At 43.9% G+C, this 18928-nt stretch overlaps 1 protein-coding gene across 1 annotated transcript in view; it reads left to right on the top strand.

Annotated features, from left to right (window-relative positions):
• The window catches only part of pcdh7a (protocadherin 7a), a 37705-nt gene extending 19819 nt beyond the window's left edge, over positions 1-17886 (top strand). Inside the window, exons 4-5 of the mRNA XM_057035502.1 lie at positions 12473-12674; positions 14182-17886. Of these exons, the coding sequence (XP_056891482.1) occupies positions 12473-12674; positions 14182-14711 (732 nt within the window). The 3' untranslated portion in view covers positions 14712-17886. The remainder of the gene's footprint in view (positions 1-12472; positions 12675-14181) is intronic.
• Positions 17887-18928: the final 1042 nt, after the last annotated feature.

Genomic DNA, 18928 nt, shown 5'->3' with positions numbered 1-18928 from the left:
TAGTTCTTACTGATCGAGGCCACAGCAGTTAAAAAGCTTATTTATTATACTCCACAAAAGGCATGTCGCCATGTATTATACTTACTAAATGTAGAAAATATTCTGCCATAAACTTGCCCATATTTATTAGAAAGAACAACTACATAGGCCCCCACCACCACCCGTTAATATAATCGGCGTTTGTTGCACACCCACGTGAACGCATAAACACAAGTGAATTAAAATCAAAACTCTAGTGTATTATGCCCATCATGGCCAATTAGTGCAGGATATGTGCGCAACAAACATGTTTTCAATCGCACTTTTATTCTTTTACTACCGAGGCCGTGAAATAATTAGCATTTTTAAACCTTTTTAATGCCATGAGTCACATAATAATTGAGCCGACTCCCTGAAACTCTGCTGGTTGCGACTTCAGCGAAGTTATTTCTTAATCTTAATGCCGAATCATTGTTTTCAAAGAGTTCTACTGAAAGTGAAACCACGTCCGTGTCATTGTATGTTTGAAGTGTGGGGAGGAGGTTATCGATGGGTGTAGATTTCTCATTAACTCTCTTCCATCCTTCTCCTTCCGCTCAATGGCCCGACTCTACACTCAGTCTCCAGTGTATGAAATGCCCACATGCACATGCACACAAACGCACGGGAGCACACTTAGATATACAGTGTATGTGCAGACATGGAAGCGGTCTTTAATGTGTATTAGAAGCATACTTTATAGAAAATGAAAGCCATGTTAATTCTACAGTGATGCACAGTTACACACAAACACACACACACAATGTGCTCAATGTGTGTTTGTGTATGAATATTTTCTTCTCTGCGTCAAAGGAGACTGAGCCTGGGAATGATTGAGTCTCTTTCTGCGTCCGGCAAAAAGGGAATGAGAGATGTTGCAGAGGGAGAGAAAGAGTGCACTGTCTCTTCCTTTAATGTGTGTGCGCGTGTGTTGGCGTTCATGTTGTCTACCCAGTATAACGCCCTCTCTGTGTCCGCAAGTCACTCAAACACACTGAGACGATTGTCGGGAGCTTGGGCGAGACGCCCCAAGACATTTCTGTGACACCGTGTCTGTCATGGGGGGTGATAGGGCCGCCACGGGTTCACTCACGCACAGGCGTGCTCGCTCACTCATGTGCTTTGATGGACTCTGCTGTTTTTGTCTTTATTGTTTTACAGTGGCACTAATATGCATGTAAGTCATGTCTGTGTGACAATCGGATAGTTTCGACAGTGTGCGCTCGCGTTTCCAGGCCGTGTTTGTTTGTGGCTGACAGCACATTAGTCTAAACTTTCCTTAACCTTGTAAAATGAGTGACGGCAGTTCTAAACTGGCAGGATGGATTTTGGTTTTTGAGATGTTCCACCGTGTCTGTGTCTGATGTGGCAGTCCGTCCATTCCTTCTGAATAAAAAGGAATTCCAGAGAGGAGACTGTGCAGCGGCAAGTGAGGGGAAAAAATGTAAATAAGCAAAGGTCAGATACTGTATGATACACTGAATAATCATGAAGGAGGAAGCAAAAGAAGAACAAAGCTGGATCCTGGTTTCGGAAGATGGAGGGGAAAGGGAGTTGGAGGCAGACCTTGCTTTTGTTTCCACGTGTCTTTGAGGTCTTTTATTGACTCTATCTGTTGTTCACAGCAGCACTCCTAATTACTCTCAACAGGGAGGTTGTGTATCTGTGGACAAGCCCGCCTGTCCAACAACCCCGTGTGGAAGAGGACATATCTTTAGCCTCAACCCCTCTCCTCGTCTCTCCGACGCAGGCCCCCACAGTGAAGTGATTGTTCTCTCTCCTCTTGTCACCCGTAATGGACAATAGCAGTGGGTGGGAAAAGTCTGTTCCTAACACACTCACTATTAGTCTAATGGTCGTCTCACACACGTGCACACTCAGAGTGGACAGTAAATGGTGTCTAAATAGCAAGGCATACATATGTATGGTCTCTCTTACTCACACAGGCACACAGAAGGCTGCTTGTACTCTGCCATCCTGTTTGCATCTTTTTTGACAATGGCCACTGTCACGGATTTTATAAGAGTTGACTGTTTTAGACGCCAGCAGTGGAAAGCGCTGAACACCATAAGCACGCTTGCACATGCAATGACAAAGGAGCTAATCTGAATCATGGGGCATTTGTCCGGTAAGCCTCGCTTTACGTCTAAGTCCACCAGCTTTTGTGTGGGTTTTGTTTTTCCTCCCTATAGACGACACCACACCGGCAACAAAAGGATGCGCATTTCAAAGAGCATTTTGGATTTTGAATGGGGGCGGTGATTATTTTGTTTTTAGTGTGAATCTGCTGGGCAGAGAGTCCAGATGGAGATGGGGAGTAGTGAGAAAGCTCAATGGCAGTAAATTCAGCTTGCTGGGAACAAAACTGTGCTGGGTAGTATTGCAGTAGACCTGCATGCAGCGCTGTAATCTCTCTGTCTCATGCTCTCACTCTCTCTTCCTCTCTCTCCTCTTCTGCATACACACACACACTGGCGCACTTACAGTAACTACTTAGAGTCTTGTTAATGAGCAGTGGCCACAGGCTTTTTCAACAAATGCTCGAAGTAAGAGAAAATGATTTATGGTCTGCACGTTTGTTTTATGTTGGTACAACTGCTCAGTGGTACAGACACATCCGTAGAGAGCGCGGCCAGTTCTTCCGCTAGCAGCCACGAGGGGGCCGGCAGCATACTGCAGCAGTGGTTAAAGCAAGGCAGACAGGGTGAGAGAGGGACCGCATAGTAGAGATCAGATGACCTCGCTGCTGCAGTTAATGTTCTTTGGCGCGCAGACACAAGGCTACGGCTCTCCCTCGTTCCGCAGGGCTGCTGTGTAACAATCTATTGTGGTGCTCGGAGTGGTGTTGCTGAGTGTCTTTGCATCAGGGCACAGATACGGGGGAGTAGAGCAAGAGAAAAGGGAGGTGTATGTTTATATTGCCATTTTTCCTTTCTTTCTTTCTTTCTTTCTTTCTTCTTTCTTTCTTTCTTCTTTCTTCTTTCTTTCTTTCTTTCTTTCTTTCTTTCTTTCTTTCTTTCGTTCTTTCTTTCTCTTAGCTGGCATAAGACAATTCATCTCTCTTAGTCTTTCCATACCCTTGCTTGTTTTTTGCCCCTTTATTGCTACTGCCGTAACTGCCCCCCCTTTCATGCCCCCTTTCCTCCTTCTTCTCCCTGTCTCTCTCTCCCTCACCCCCTCTCTTCCTTCTCTCTCTCTGCAGTGCAGCACAGTGATTATCATTCCACTCACAGAGTAAGGCCTGATAGTCAGATACTGCTGAGCACCATTCAACATCACCTGCTTCTAGTGGGAGCAATGGAGGGAGAGAAACTGAGACAGAGGAAAAGAGATGATGTGGGTGGACAGGGGTGGAGGTGGGGTGGGGCAGTTGCAGAATAAGAGGGATGCAAAGGAAAATGACAGAAGAGTAAATGAAGGGTGAGAGAGGACAGGAAATATTGAAGGGCAAAAAAAAAATAGCAGTGTTGAGAGGGGAGGATTGCTCTTACTGCAGAGGTGGTCCCACTGCAACATACAGGCTGCATACTTGTGAATGTTGGAGCGTGCGTCTGTACGTGCACACCTGCAAGGGTGTGCAAGCATGTCTAATGCCAGGATTTGTGCTGTCTGCTTTGTGCGTGTGCATGCGTGTGTTTTCTTGAGAAACAAGGCACCTTGACTCATCAACATCTGTGAGTCAGACAGGTGAAGAAATTCCGCTCAGATTGCTTCATCTGTCCCTGAGCTGAGTTTGAACCTGTTTCCTGGATTCTGCAAATACCACAACAGTCAATCGTCTCCCCCTTGACATTATTCCTTCTCTGTCTCTGCCCCCCCACCCCCACACATACACACACACACACACGCACACACCACCCCCAACCTCAATGGTCACGTACAGCTCATTCTTTTCCCGGATTTTCTAACAGGAGCTTTCCCTGATTCATTAGTAGTCATAAATCTATTAAGTTCTTCTTTTATTTGTCATCTGTCGCTCTCTCCCTCCATCTCTCCGTGCCTGTCCCTACCTGTCTGACTGACCTAAAGGGTTTGCTGTGTAAACATGACATCTGCTTTTTTTCCCCATATTGCCCCGGGAAGCTGCATTCCAAGTCTGCACGTCACTCTTGTGTGACATGAGGTCTGAGAAGCAGTTTTAGATCTGTTCTATATTTAAATCACCAGTGCAGATATGTCATTGTCAAATGAATTGTTAACACATCTGTCCTCTCCATGCGGCCCTTGTGAGACACCTCCTGACAGCTTTTTTCACAGTTTCTCCTCTCCGCTGTGTTTGATGCACAAATTAACCTGTCAGCAGCAGGAAGTTTCAAAAGGCCCCCCAGCAGCTCCAGTGAGCTAATGTAACCCAAGAACAAGAAAGTTTTGACCAGATGACTCAATCATTTAGTCAAAGTTAGGCTTGGGTTTGTTTTATTAATTGGCCCGACCAGCACTCCGATAGAACGGCAGGGATGAAAGAAGTGACAGAAGAAAGTGCTGACGCGAGATGCTAGAAGTCACAGAATGATTTGCTGCTGTTTCTGTGGATGAAAAGGCTCCTTTGATTTCTCGTTAACAACCCTAAAACAGCCTCATGAAACATTTAAACATGCAATGGAGCGTGTTCAAATGCTGCTCAGGGGTTACAAACAGTTAATGCACTCTCAGAATTCTCCAATATTTGATAAATCACTTCACTCTCACCCTACTCTCAAGATGAGGGCTACACTTTAGCTGTAATAGCACAGCAGAACTGACGGATTCCCAAACGGAAGCAAAGGTCGTTTTGACTGATCAGCATTCCAGATATGAAGTCTGGACTGTACCCAAGTTTTGTCAACAGCAGCATATTAGTTTTCGCTGTGCGGGATGGCAGCGGAGCGCAATATCAACTTACACGTTGTGCTCAGCCGTAGCTGTGACCGGCCGACGGCCGTCATTCTATCAGCTCAAACATCTTCAGGCCGTAAATAATGTATCGCCTTATTGGACACAGGATGAGGTGACAGATTTTGAAGATGTGCTGTCATTAGCAATGCCTTTTGTGATTAAAATGCAGTGTGTGCACTGTCCCACTTCATCAGTTTAGTCTCAGTTACTTATTTATTCAATTAGTTGTTTTGCCCCTTTTTCCACAAAACACAAAAATTTAAGTCAGGACCACAGCAGTCTTGGTTTTTACATTTGCAGTGATTTGTAGTTGCTCTTCAGGAATTCCTTTACCGTACTTTTACGGAAGGTCTTCACCTGTCTGTGAGAGCACAATAGGTAAATTGTGTTGCCATCTGTCTGTGTGATAAAGAGCCTTTTTCAAATGTCCAGACTGAGAGAGGAGGGGTCAATGCTGAGGAAGGATTTTACAGGATTCATTTCTCACAAACAGTGTCAGACTGCAATAGAACATTGATCATCTTCTTCTTCTGTGAATTTATTGCTGGTCTGCACTGCAGCGGGCTGCTGTGAGCTAACAGCAATTTACATAGCTGATACAGCCATTATTAGTGTTATTAGACACCAATTTAAACATTCTTTGCTTCCCAGTCACTGGAAGCCACATTTTACATATATTTCTGTAGGTCAACCTGCCAGAACAACCGCTGAGCCGCTTACTTAACACTTAGTCAAATATCATGTACCTACAGGCATAAATCGTGTGAAGGACAAGTTGCAAGGACATGAAGCTGCAAAGCTGCACCTCCGAATCAGCATTAGGAGAAACTCAGGTGTCTAGGGGATTACAAATCGGACGTCTGGTGCCTGCTTGATTGACATTTGTTTTGCAGACCTGTCCAACTTCTGCCTGCGGCTTCAAAACTGGGTGAAAACTTAGTTTCTACCGCTGGTGCTTGTTTTGGTTTTGTTTGTTTTTTTACAAACAAATGTAAATATGCAGCAAGAAGGAGGGCTGCAATTGGGATTCTGGGTGAAGTGAGACAGAAAATATAATCATTTAGTTCACGTGCGGTGCAAATGTAAACACATTAAGAGACTATAAATGATCTCATGTTGTCAATCAGGAAAATCAAACTGGATCGGGCACCAACTTCCGATCTGAGCGTTGCTGAAGCCCAAATTTTGGCTAAGCAGAGAAGAGGAACTAAACAATAGAATGCATATGTAACTAACTAATGAATAATGGAATCAGCCATTACCGGCGGTGGCTGCCTCTTTACCTGGATGATGTGAAACATAAATGAGGCTGAGCCGGCAGCCGACAGGAAACGCGGCCCAAGTCCTTCAGCCGTATTTGTTGTTTTGGTTTATGCATAAGCCATATCCTGTCGATTGATTATGCAGGCCACGGTTTAGCCAAACAAAAACACATCCGAATCTGCTCTCAAACCTGCAGATGTTGCACGTACATACGCAAACACACGTGTTGAATATGCAGACACATGTAAGGAGAAGACTGTTAATTAACCAGAGCTCGTTAATTCTCTTTGAACCAACAGCGAGGAGGTTTATGCACTAATTACCTTGATGACTGAGGCAACCTGTGCACGCACGCAAATACACACTCTCACAAGTTTTAACACATCAAACACACATGCGCGCGCACGCATAAGCAGCTCCTCACAAGCTGTCATAACACAACTCACAGGCTTTGAATGTCTCACACTCATCCGCCAGAATGAAACGCAAGACGTAAAGGTGCGATGTCTCACTCAAGCACATGAACACACACGTGCACTGCAACACACTTTTGCCCTGAAATGAAAGCTATATTAAGAACTTTTTTCCCTACAGTTCCTTCAGAGCTGTGAGATTTGGATGATTAAGTTTATTCTAAGTTCAAACCATCTTCCCTTTGTTTGATTCACACAGATGTGCCAGAAATAACTCCTCAACAGCTTCCATATCGTACGAGGATGCTCATGCATGTGCACGCAAAGACACCTATTCAAACAGACTCATGCAAGACGGGCCAATCTTCCGTGTCAACTGTAATGGCTTGTGTCCGATTAAGGGGAGCGTTTGGTTTATGTCCTCTGTCAAACTCAATTAGATTTCCATCAGCTAATTCATAGGCCACAGAGGACCAAGTTGCACCAAAAAATGCAAACATACAAACTGTGAGCTTACTGGTTTAGTCCAGTGAATGGTTGGTATTAAATGGGTGAAATGGAAATGTTAGGAAGGGGGACTTTGGGACACAAAAGGCAGGCTGTGCAAATAGTGGGCAACCAGAAATCCAGGAAGGTAGAGGAGTTATGGGTCAATAAAGGTAGTGGCGCTGGAGATAAGAGGTCAAGGATATCATTGATCGCCACATCATAAAGCTGACTGACAAAAGATGAAGCAACCAGACAGGAGTTTAGTGAACAAAGTGGGCGGCAGGACAAAGAAAGGTGTTGGCAGGATGAGAAGCCAAACGGACATGTGAAGGAGTGGAAGACACAGTCGGACAGAGGAAGGGAGGATGGAGGGGAGGAATCGAAATTTATATTATCAGGGTGAAGAAATGAAAGAGGGCAGCTCTGGCCAGAGAGAGGGTCAGAGGGAAATTGAATTAGATAAAATCATGGCGACCAGATGAGTTTTGTTATGAACCACACAAACCTGTACACAGCATCCTGAACCAGACAACATGTTAGTTTCATTACTCCCATTGTGGTTTTAACCACATTTAGGACAATCTGAGGGGGACAGATGCAAAAATAGGAGGGAAGCTCCTGCTGATGGCAAAGGAGAAGAAGCAGACAGATACAAAAGAGAATGGGCATACATCATACATGCAAAAACATTATTTACACTGTGTAAACAGTTAAAGCTGATCAGGTCAGTGGGATCAGAAAAAGAGGAGAGGAGAGGAGAGGAGAGGAGAGGAGAGGAGAGGAGAGGAGAGGAGAGGAGAGAGAGGAGAGGAGAGGAGAGGAGGAGAGGAGAGGAGGTTTATGGCAGCATAGCTAAGATGGTAGCCAAAAAAATCCGCCCTGTTCTAAATACTATCATTAGTGTGACTACAGTAATGACTGTAACTACAGAATCACTGACAATCAGCTTTCTGACAGAGGAAGGGTTTTAACTCTAATTTTAAAAGTAGAGCGGGAGTGAGCCTCCAGTACCTGGACAAGGATCTGGTTCCACAGCAGGGCGGCCTTTATGCTCAGCCCCCCATTCTGCCTTTTGAGATTCTGGTAACCACAAGTAAATCAGCATTCTGAGAACGGAGTGGTCTATTGGGATTATAAGGTGTCATTAGCACCTCCAGATATGATTGACCTCGGTCTCCGATGAACCTTGTAGGTCAGGAGAAGAATTTTAAAAACTTTTTTTGATTAAATGGGCGGCCAGTGAAGAGAAGCCACTTTAGGAGTCAGGCGATCTCTTTTGTCAATGCCTGTCAGAACTCTAGCTGCGGCATGTTGGATCAAATTGGGGGTTCTCATCTGGACATCCTGATAATAATGAATTACAATAGTCCATCTTGGAGGGAATAAATGCCGGACAGACTTTTCAGTATCATGCTGAAGAATAAAGAAAAGGCACGTCTCGAGACTGTTTTTTTATTCCTTGTTAAAGAATAGATTTTGGTCAAAGGTTCGTCCAAGATTCCTCAAAGAGAGCTCAGAGGCTATAGAGATACCCTCTAGAGTAATGATGTGATTTAAACTATTCATGAGAAATTTAGGACCAAACACTGTGACCTTGTTTTGTCAAAAATAAGAAGAAAACTTGAGGTGATCCAAGACTTTATGCCTCTATGAGGAGCTTCACTAATTCATCTGTCTCTTATGGTTTCATGGATAAATACAGCTCGGTGTCATCAGCATAGCAATGAAAATGTATTCTATGCTGCTGAAATATGTTTCCTAGGGAAGAATGAACAAAGTAAAAGGGTCATTGTACAGAGCCTTGTGGAACTCCAAGATTAACCCAACTATGTGAAGAGAAGGCATTATGGACATAGGAGTAGAATGGGGGGCAGAGCATTTAGCTACCAGGCCCCCCTGCTATGGAACCAGCTCCCTGTCCAGGTACGGGAGGCTGACTCCATCGCTACTTTTAAGATCAGATTTAAAACCTACCTCTTTGAAAAAGCTTATTGTTGCTAATTCTGTAGTTCCAGTTACTATCATAGATAGACAAATTATCATATTTAGGGGGTCATCTAATCATTAGGTCACATGTTAGCTATGCTGTTATAGACCAAGGCTGCCGGGGTCCGGAAACATGACAGGCCCCTGACATCCCTGACAGGCCTGTCACCCCACTGGGTCATGGTTTCCTCTCCTCTCCTTTCCTCCTCCTCATCAAGCAGACTAGTTATGCTGATTCCTGTGTAGTTTTTCTGCTTCTCTTCCCCCCCTCACTATTCATTTACAAGTATCGCCGCCTTTGGAGCTGCATGATGACCTCCGGCCCCGCTTACCCTTGTATAGTGTATTTTTGTGTGTGTTTCTGTGCCTCTCCTCTCCTTTCCTCCTCCTCATCAAGCAGACTAGTTATGCTGATTCCTGTGTAGTTTTTCTGCTTCTCTTCCCCCCCTCACTATTCATTTACAAGTATCGCCGCCTTTGGAGCTGCATGATGACCTCCGGCCCCGCTTACCCTTGTATAGTGTATTTTTGTGTGTGTTTCTGTGCCTCTCCTCTCCTTTCCTCTCCTCTCCTCTCCTCTCCTTCTCCCTCTCCTCTCCTCTCCTCCAGCAGGAGGGTCCCCCTACATGAACCTGGTCCTGCTCAAGGTTTCTTCCTGTTAAAAGGGAGTTTTTCCTTGGCACTGTTGCTTGTCTGGGGTTAGACCCTGGGATTCTGGAAATCGCCTTGAAACAATTTTGATTGTATAAGACGCTATATAAATAAAGATTGATTTGATTTGACATGAGGGTATCTGATAAATATGATATGAGGTTGGCCATTAATACAAAATCCTAAAAACTGCTCTGCTTTAATATTATCAATCATACGCTAACATTAAAAGGTACATGACATGACTAATGGTTTCTAAATTTGTTTTGGATTGTTTAATATCAAGGGGCACCATTTCAGTCTCCACATCAGCCTTGAGTTAAATGAAAAGATGAAATCGCGTTAAAACAATTTAGTCTTGAGTGTTAAAAGTGGATAAAAACAAACACCGTTGTCTGTGCTAACACCCGCCTTGCTTTGGGCAAACACAATAGGGTACTTAAAGAAATATGATAGCTGAGTAGAAATAATACGGACATATCAGAAGCACAGTTACTGACAATAATCCACAACTCTGTGGTAATCTTATTTCCCTACAATATTGGGTTTCTGGGCGGAATCCTGAGAGAAAATGTGTTTGCTCTTGTGTTGTGATCACTAATAGCTTTAACTCTTAATCATTTAGTGATAGTTATGAGTGAATTATTCCAGCATTGCCATTATTTTAACAGGTTTCTTGTTTGGCAGCATACTAAGTCACTAACTACAGCAATTGTTTGACATATTGATCACTGATTGGGGGTGGGGGGTTCCTATCACAAGAAAATTAATAATCCTTTCTCTGTCACGATGTTTCTCACCCACTTCTTCCCTTTCTGTGCCATTGCCCTTGGTCCTAAACTGACAGAAAAGAGGTTGGACTGCTTCATCAGAGCTCTAAAAATATGTCGGTCCCTCTGTGCAGGGTTTGAGATGAAGCCACAGAGATTCCAAGAACTGCTGCTTTTCCATTAGGTTCTAATATCTCTTCCCCTGCCTCAGTCTCAGCTCACTATTTCTGCTGTCAGTCGCCCTGCTTTCATCCCCGCCTCGCTCCATAATGGCAGGAGAAACATGTGCTCTATTAATTTCCTACTTCTGCTTAATTAATTTTGCCACGTCCCTGTCTCCATGCGAGTTGAAATGTTTAAATGCGCTTAATTCTTTTGCTGTTTGTACGGAAAAGAAGAATTGACTTAGTCTGGATGTTGGTGCCAGACGTCCATCAGTTTCTCTCCAGATTATCCCGAAGCTACATTCCGATCTTAGGTTTTCCCCCCACCCTAATCTGCGTCTTGTCTCTGTTGCTTTCACTTCTGCGTTATACAGGGCAGATGTAAATTGAAGGGATTGTAATTTGGCGACTGGATAAATGAGCATGAGCAGAGATGCAGGGGGGTGTTGGGTGGAAGTAGGCTTCCTGGTGCAGAGTGGTCCCTCCAGGCCAGAGGGAGACATTTAACTGTCTCTGATATTTTCTCAGCATGGATGTATTACAGTATGCCCCCCATAAAGTCGAAGCTGCTCTGCTAACTAGACCAGAGTGATTTGTGTGCTGAGATGTCAACAGCTTTGATGCTCAGTTTGAGTGAATGATGTCAGTTCTTAGTGAATCACCAGCTATTCCACTGCAGCACGGACAGAGTTGATGGCTACTTGTGTGTACTGACAAGGATGGGAACCGCGTGAAAATATAGACTCTGTCTCTTAGTTTTCAGCCAGACCTCACGGCAGTTTATCCACAGAAAAATGACTAATATTAAAGATTCTGAATGGGTTGGGGGGTGTCATTTAATAGCAAACAATGAAATGGAAAACCTTCTGAGCAAATCTGCAAAGCATATGGGTTTCAGAAGAGTGACACTCCAAATTTGCTAATAAAGCAATTATACACAGCAATGATAGCATATTTGGAGCTGATTTAAAATTCAAACAAATGGACAGAGTTTATTTGCAACATTTCACAACTGCATGGTTCCACGTTTTACGGAGCAACAGTGTGACTGTATCAGGCAGGTCTGCTGTTAATGGTAACACCAAACCTGCCTGATACAGTCACACAGTCGCCTGACGTTGTGGCACAACACTGAACACGAAAGCTTGCAGAAAATCCTCCCAGCAGTGACATGCTTCCCAAGGCTTGGATCCAGTTAATTAGCCATGGCGGTGACACGATCAACTCGACTGCCGTCTCCCATCTCCTTAAAAAAGCAGACGAAGTGACATCTTGGCATGGAGTTATTCCAATGCCAAGATTTGGCAAGAAAGATCACTTCTCTGAGGCAAATCTCACCAGAAGAGTTGCACTATTGTTGGTGTTTATTTTTCCTGCATATTTGAAAAGCGAGTGCTGGACACTCTTTTCCAGGGTAGGAAGCATAATATTGACAAAGCACCTGACACAGCAGCGGTGTTTTTGTCAGTACACTCTATATTGCCAGCTGCCACTTGTAGGCACATTTCCAACTGGAAAATAAGGCCAAGGTTGGTAAACATCAACTGCATCCTGCAGCATCAATCAAAACTGGGATTAAACCCCCCCAACACTTAAAGATGCTGTGGTGGGTTAATTATTATTACCCCTGCATCGTAGCATCTAAACTCATAATCAAGGCAAACAAGAACAGATAATCTCAATATGTCTGTGCAGACCCCTGCATCAAACAGTCTAATCCCCAGATTTAGGATCTCAGATTAGGCATCCTGGATGATTAATACATTGTGTGTGTGTGTGTGTGTGTGTGTGTGTGTGTGTGTGTGTGTGTGTGTGTGTGTGTGTGTGTGTGTGTTTTCCGCAGGGGACCCTTCGCCGAGTGACCTTCTCTGTGGTCAGCCAGCCTCAGGACGGCGGTTGTTATGACAGCGGCCTAGAGGATTCGGAGACTCCCAGCAGCAAGAGTTCATCGGGGCCACGCCTGGGAGCCCTGCCGCTTCCTGAGGAAGGCTACGAGCGGACCACCCCGGAGGGCAGCGTCGGGGAAGAGGAGCATGTGGAAAATGGTCAGAGCAGGCAAACAAACGCAGGCATTGAGAAATTACGGAAAACATCATAAATTCATCTTTTCATTCATTGCTGAAGGTCTTTGTCTTTCAAGGCCATTTTTTCACACACACGTGCACGGACACATGCATGTGCACGCAGGTGCTGTAAAACCTTGACTTGTCATCAAGGTTTTTGAAGGCTTTTCTTTTCACGCAGGATGGAATTCCTTTCTTAGTATCTTTTTTAGAAGCTAATGCACAGCAAAATGTCCCTGTCAGTCAGCAGCTCAAAGCCAAGAAATGTGTTTGTACCTTATAACTTTTCGATTTCAGGTCTTTGTCAGGGATCAAGAGTCGCAAAAAAAAAACAACGTCTTTGCTGTTTCTTTTCTTTGTGGTCATGCTGGAACCATAAAAGCTCCACGTCAGCCCTGGCGACTACATTTCTAAGGGTTAAATGTTACATTTCTGCTGTCTGAGTTTTTATTTACTGTTATAAGATTCTCCCTTTTTTTGCTGTTGCTCACTGTTAAAAGTTGTGTTTGCCTTTAGCACAGTATTGATTATTCTTGGAAACCAAATGGCCTCCTTCCATGATATTAGAATAACCTTTGACCTTACAGGACATGGACTGTGGATCATTGGTGACCTCAATAACCTCTTGAACCAGTTGAGGGGTTGTTGTTGTTGATGATGATGATCATGATGGTATCTGACATGCAAAAGTTCTGTCTAAACTGGAGTCGGCTTGAACTCATGTCAGTATTCAAAGTGAACAGTTCCTGAACGAACACCCCTGATCATCTGTGTGTGATCAAAGTTCTCAGAACAAATGACGAAGGCTAATTTTTTAACCACCTATCGACATTTGTGGTCATTTATAATAATGAACATCTGAAAAATGCAGAACACAACCTCAGCTGTTTCATTTGATCCAGCTATGTATTAAAACCATAATTCCTTCACTATGTGTGAGGCCATTAATATTTATAACCCAAATTTGTGGCAATTATCTCCCCTTGGGCTTCAATAGATGTTTGATTTGACCTCAGGTTTCACCTTTCATGTAGTGCTTAATGTTCTTTTAAAGTAAGCAATTTCCATTTTGCAAGGACATCATTTTTCATGCTGATTTTTTATTCTTTTCTCTCTCTTACGAGCTTTTTCCCTCACTGCTTAACCACCTTCTTACTCATGTCTTCCTCACCTGATGTTTCGCTAATTTCTCCTGGCCTTGGACCCAGTGCAGTCGTACGTCCAGCCACTGCCCCACACACTCACCCCCTCCTCCATAGAGTATTTTTCTGACTGCTCTGGTCAAAACCATTAAATGATGAATTTCTAGGTCCCTGAAAACCGTCATTAACAAGTAACGTTTTAGGGATTCATGAGAGCTTTTCAGCAATTTCAGCCTTCAAGATTGGCCACTAGGTGGTGTTTTCTACAATCGCACACTTTGAAATGGTCAGCTCTTCTTTGCCAGCTTGTATCATCTTTATTTTCTCATTCTCTTTTGTACGTCCAGATGCCAGGCAACTGCCAGATGTCGCTCTGACTGGAAAATGTACCAGGGACTGCGATGAGTTTGGCCACTCTGACACTTGCTGGATGCCCATCCGGCCCTCACCTCGCCAGCGTCAACGCCATGGCAGCGACCCTCCAAGGCTCTCGACCTTTGCCCCCGGAGACGATAACAACAACCTTCGCCGTAACGATCACGAGAGCGACAGCGAGAGCGCTGGCAGCGCGGGGAGCTCAGAACCTGGCGTTGTCAGCAGCGAGAGATTACCACTGGCCAACGGCGACCCCCTCGGCACCCTCAGTAGAGGAGATCGCAACAGGAACGTGGGCGATCACAACCGTAACCTTCTGAACCGCAAGATGACGTCAGCATCCTACGACACGTTCAGCAGCGCAGGCCTCGGACGGCGCCAGCAAGAGGAGGAAGGGGGAGAGAGCCAGAACCCACCTGAGGTCATACCACTGACGCGGACAGGAGGGGACTACAAGACCGCGTCCTGCCTCACGCTGTCACGCCGTGAGGTCTACCTGTGACAGCTCAGCAACAGTGCAATCATCACCACCCAACACACTTTTCTAAAACAAAAAGAAGACAACAAAACAGATTGAGATCTTACCTGGCAAGTTAGGAATTTAGACCTCCTTTTTAAACTTGTGACAAAATACCAAGTCAGAACTGCTGTAAATCAAATTGGACCTTTTGGATTCCGACATATATTTAAAGGCACTTAAACTAAAGCAAGCGATGGATCATCGCTTTGGGGAGGATTTAACAGGAGTACTTTCTAAAAGAAAAAAAAACGCTTTTTTTTATCCAACACTGAGGTCGCCGAACGGCAAATATTCTATTCATGGCCATGTGGAGGAGGATAACTTCACTCTTCTTTTTACCTGAATCCAATGCATGTCTGACCCTCCCAATCTGGGTGAAGAAGAGAGAGCTGAATCTAAGTAAAAACCTGATGCTATAAATATTTTGGCACACACTTTGGTGCATTTGCTGAGGCTACATCGAGCCTGGACTCAAAGGCTGAACCATCTGCTGAAGGAAAACACTGGTCTTCAGAGAAACTGACAAAAAAGAAGTAACAGGCATCAATTTGATTTCTTTGGCTGCAGCTGAAACCAATCAGACTCTGTGTTGTCCAATCAACTAGATTGTACCACAGCGGGAGCCTTCGAACATGCGCTTCATTGGGTTTGAAGTGAATTTTAAGCAGAGTACATGCGGCTACTGTACAGTTATATATGACTTGAAAAAAAAACATGCTCACGTCAATCAGGCATAAAAACACAATTAAGTCAGAACACAGCAACAACTTTAAAGGACTTCTTACAGTAATTAGACATCATTATCTACAACAATGCTCTCTGGTAGTGTGTAGTCTGGCTAGTGGATTTGGTTTTTTTCCCCTTCCTAAACGCCCCGTATGTAAACCGTGTATTATATGTGCGCAACTGATGCAGCATTTTTTGCCTGCTGTCAGCCGCCGTTTCAGAGCAGACTGAGGTGCTGTGTTCACCCGCACTTTACAGTAGACAACGTGTCATTGGTGCTCTTATGAACTCGAGCCGCACACATACATGCACGCATGCACGCGCTTAGCATACAGATCTAAGCATGCAAACACAAATTCATGGTGCGTCCGCGAAATGTGAACACGCACGGAGCCACGGTTTGTGACACGATTCAGTGGCTGTGTAACATAGCATATCTAAAACCGACATTAACTTTCATCCTGAAAAACATAAGCACAGGCATACACACAGCATATAGCCAGTATTTAAGCATAAAATGTATTAAATAAGTACTCATCTGTGACTGATGTTTGAGGCTACGTTAAAGGGAACTTCAGACATCTTATTTGTCATAAGAAAATGTGGGAACATAAAATATTCAACAACTGTAAGTAGGACTTGGGGAAAAAAAACTCCTGTGAGGAAAAAATAAGAAAAAAAGGACTCTGCATGAAAGAAAGATAATGCTAACTTTTTTCTCTCGTTTAAAACCACATGCCTTTTTTGAATACCACGCCTATTTGGAAACATCTTTGCTCCCTGCGTGTGCTAACGGGGGAAGACTGCTGGCGGCGAGGGAGTGAGCTTCAGTAGGTTCAACTGTTTATCGTGGCGCAACTTTAGGTCAACCTTGGGCCTTTTTCTCCTGTTTGCACAAGTCGGTGTAAAAGGGTGCCACGGGCCAAACACGAAGCCTTGCTGCAGCCTTTCACACAGTCCCACACGCCCGTGCTGCTGTGCTGGACTGCACAGATAACGCGCTCCTTTGCGCTCGTCCTTCCCAGCAGCTACTCTACTTATTCAGACACACTCGGCTGCACCGGGCTGACGAGTGGGTGAAGATTGGAGGCCGGCACATCTTAATTCCCATCATCAGTGTGTGGTTCGGTGGTGTGATAGGGATAATAGGGTTAGGTCGTCCCTCTGGTCTTCACATGTTTCCTTTCTCTCCTCGTCTCCTCTGTTGATCTGCACTGATCTCATTAATGTCTAAGTCCGAATGTAACGGTTCTGGATGTTTCCAGTCTGCGTCTTCACTTCTCTGGCTGTTTTGGATAGGATAAGGCGAATAAGACATGCTCACCGTGCTGTGAGGGAGAAATTTAAAGGTTAACAAACAAACTGTGGTCACTGTGGACTGTAAGTACCATGATTTCATCTTTTACTCCGCAGCCTAAGAAATGATTGCCCACGCTTTATTTTTCTTCATTAACTGTATATATGTCCATCTTCTCATCTGCTATGTTAGACCACTGATGTACTTACTCCCTAAGCCTTTCACGACCCCCTTAATCCCCAACATGGCTGTTTACGGAGCTCCGTTATTGATGGACTGTGCCCGGGACGTAAAGAACACTCGAGGCCTGACGCATGAGGGTAATCGGCTCAGAGAGAATTCACATAAAGCAAAGGTGTGAAAACAATCACAGCGTCCTGCAGGATGTGGTGGAAGCACTGAGAGACTGGGGACACGCTCTCTCTCTCTGGGAGAGAGAGATGCGCAACAAAGACTCGGACATTGCGGTTTATCGTCACCGCGTGGAAAGAGACTCTTGAAACAGCTCTGATGCTTCAAAGTGGCAGATTCCCTTTCTTCTGCAAACTGCTGTTTTAAGGCAGTTCTTTTAAGGCGCCTTTCAAACTCCCCACCCCCACCCACCCCACATCTGGATTGAAAGGATCCTGCTGTACATTAATCTCTTTTTTATACTGCACGTTTAAACATGACTCTGTTTCTGTCATTTGCAAAACAAAGACGGGAGACTGACAGCGAACGCCGAGCCTGAGATCTGTCACTTACATCTTTAAAAAAAGGAAAAAAAACAAACAAAAAAACCATCAGACTTTAGCGCACGTCATGTACCTGTCATCTCCCACTGCTGTAACCCTTATAGCCATGTAAGATAAAACGTACACTGTAGAACAGACAACTGGAAACAATGGCATGCTTAAGGTCTTCAAAATTGCACTTGAGAAAAAAAGAGGTGAAAACAATGTGTTTCTTATTTTCCTTTCTTTTGTTTTTTTATGGGGCTGGCTGTGTTTTTCTGCTTCCCCCTCTCCTGTAATTATATACTAAACTAATTGCATTTGCTATGTCGCGGAAGGACGAGGAGCTGTCGGCGGCTGGTTTGGTATGAAGTTGAATCGTGTAAAAGTTTGACTTTGACATTAAAAAAATTCAAACACACACGTCTGTCCGCATTGTTTTTGTGTTGTTTGTATTCGTTCCCCACAAGGAAGGCAACAATAAGACAAATGGAAACTGTATTAAACTGTGTTTCATTGTTCTATTACAAAAAAAATCAAGTCTATCCCATATGGTAATTATATGATCCAGCTATACATCATCTCTTCTGATTTTCAAGGTCACATCCTGCAAATCTTCCGTTTTGATCCAACCAGAACAATAAACCCCGTCCTCACTCATATAATTTCCGTCAATAACTCTTGCTTGTGGTTGTCTACCAATCTGAAAAGAATGTATTTCCATGCCCTATGTTATTTAAATGTGGCTTCATATAAGAACTCTATGCTTAGAAGTTTGATTTTCTTCAGTATCCTGTTAGAGGGAAACTTTTGGAATATATTTAGGAGGCAATTTGTTCGTGGATTTATCTGAACAGACTTCAGAGGTATTAACTGCACGCTGCAAAGATTAGCGTGAAGGACTCTGAATGTCAAAGAGCGACACTTTGTGTCCAGTGTGCAACACTGACACCATGCGGCCAAGAGTCGACATTACCTCCATTGTCCGGGAGTCGCAGGGAGCGTTTCAACCTCTGGTTTTACTGATCGGAACGGAAAGAAAAAATATCTTTACAACAATTTTACCAAAAATTCCATCTTAAGTCTATTTAGAATGTGCGTGTTTAGCACATAGCCACGCATGTTTATTTCCTTTTACAAAAATCTTCCTTCATTAATACATACCCATTAAATTAATAACCTGTAATTACAAATGTGTGTTTTAACATCCTTGGTTGACTTATTTGATGTAGATGGACAATGTTTACCTGCTCTTAAACCATGCCTTGTGTCAAAATATAATTTTAAAATGTCATTTTGCTGTGTTAACCAGCCAATAACTGTTGTGATGGAACTGCGAGCATAAGCTTTTAACTCCAAATAATGAATTACTAAACATTCTTCTGGAGAGAAAAAACCCCAAAGGTCCAATTTGGTGTCTTGCAATAAAGTCATAAAAGCGAGCACAAGATATTTATTGATGC

This window comes from Takifugu flavidus, chromosome 6, assembly GCF_003711565.1.
Source record: "Takifugu flavidus isolate HTHZ2018 chromosome 6, ASM371156v2, whole genome shotgun sequence".
Classification (NCBI taxonomy): Eukaryota; Metazoa; Chordata; class Actinopteri; order Tetraodontiformes; family Tetraodontidae; genus Takifugu; species Takifugu flavidus.
The sequence above is the reverse complement of the archived record's forward strand: the minus strand, read 5'-3'. Positions and strand labels throughout refer to the sequence as shown.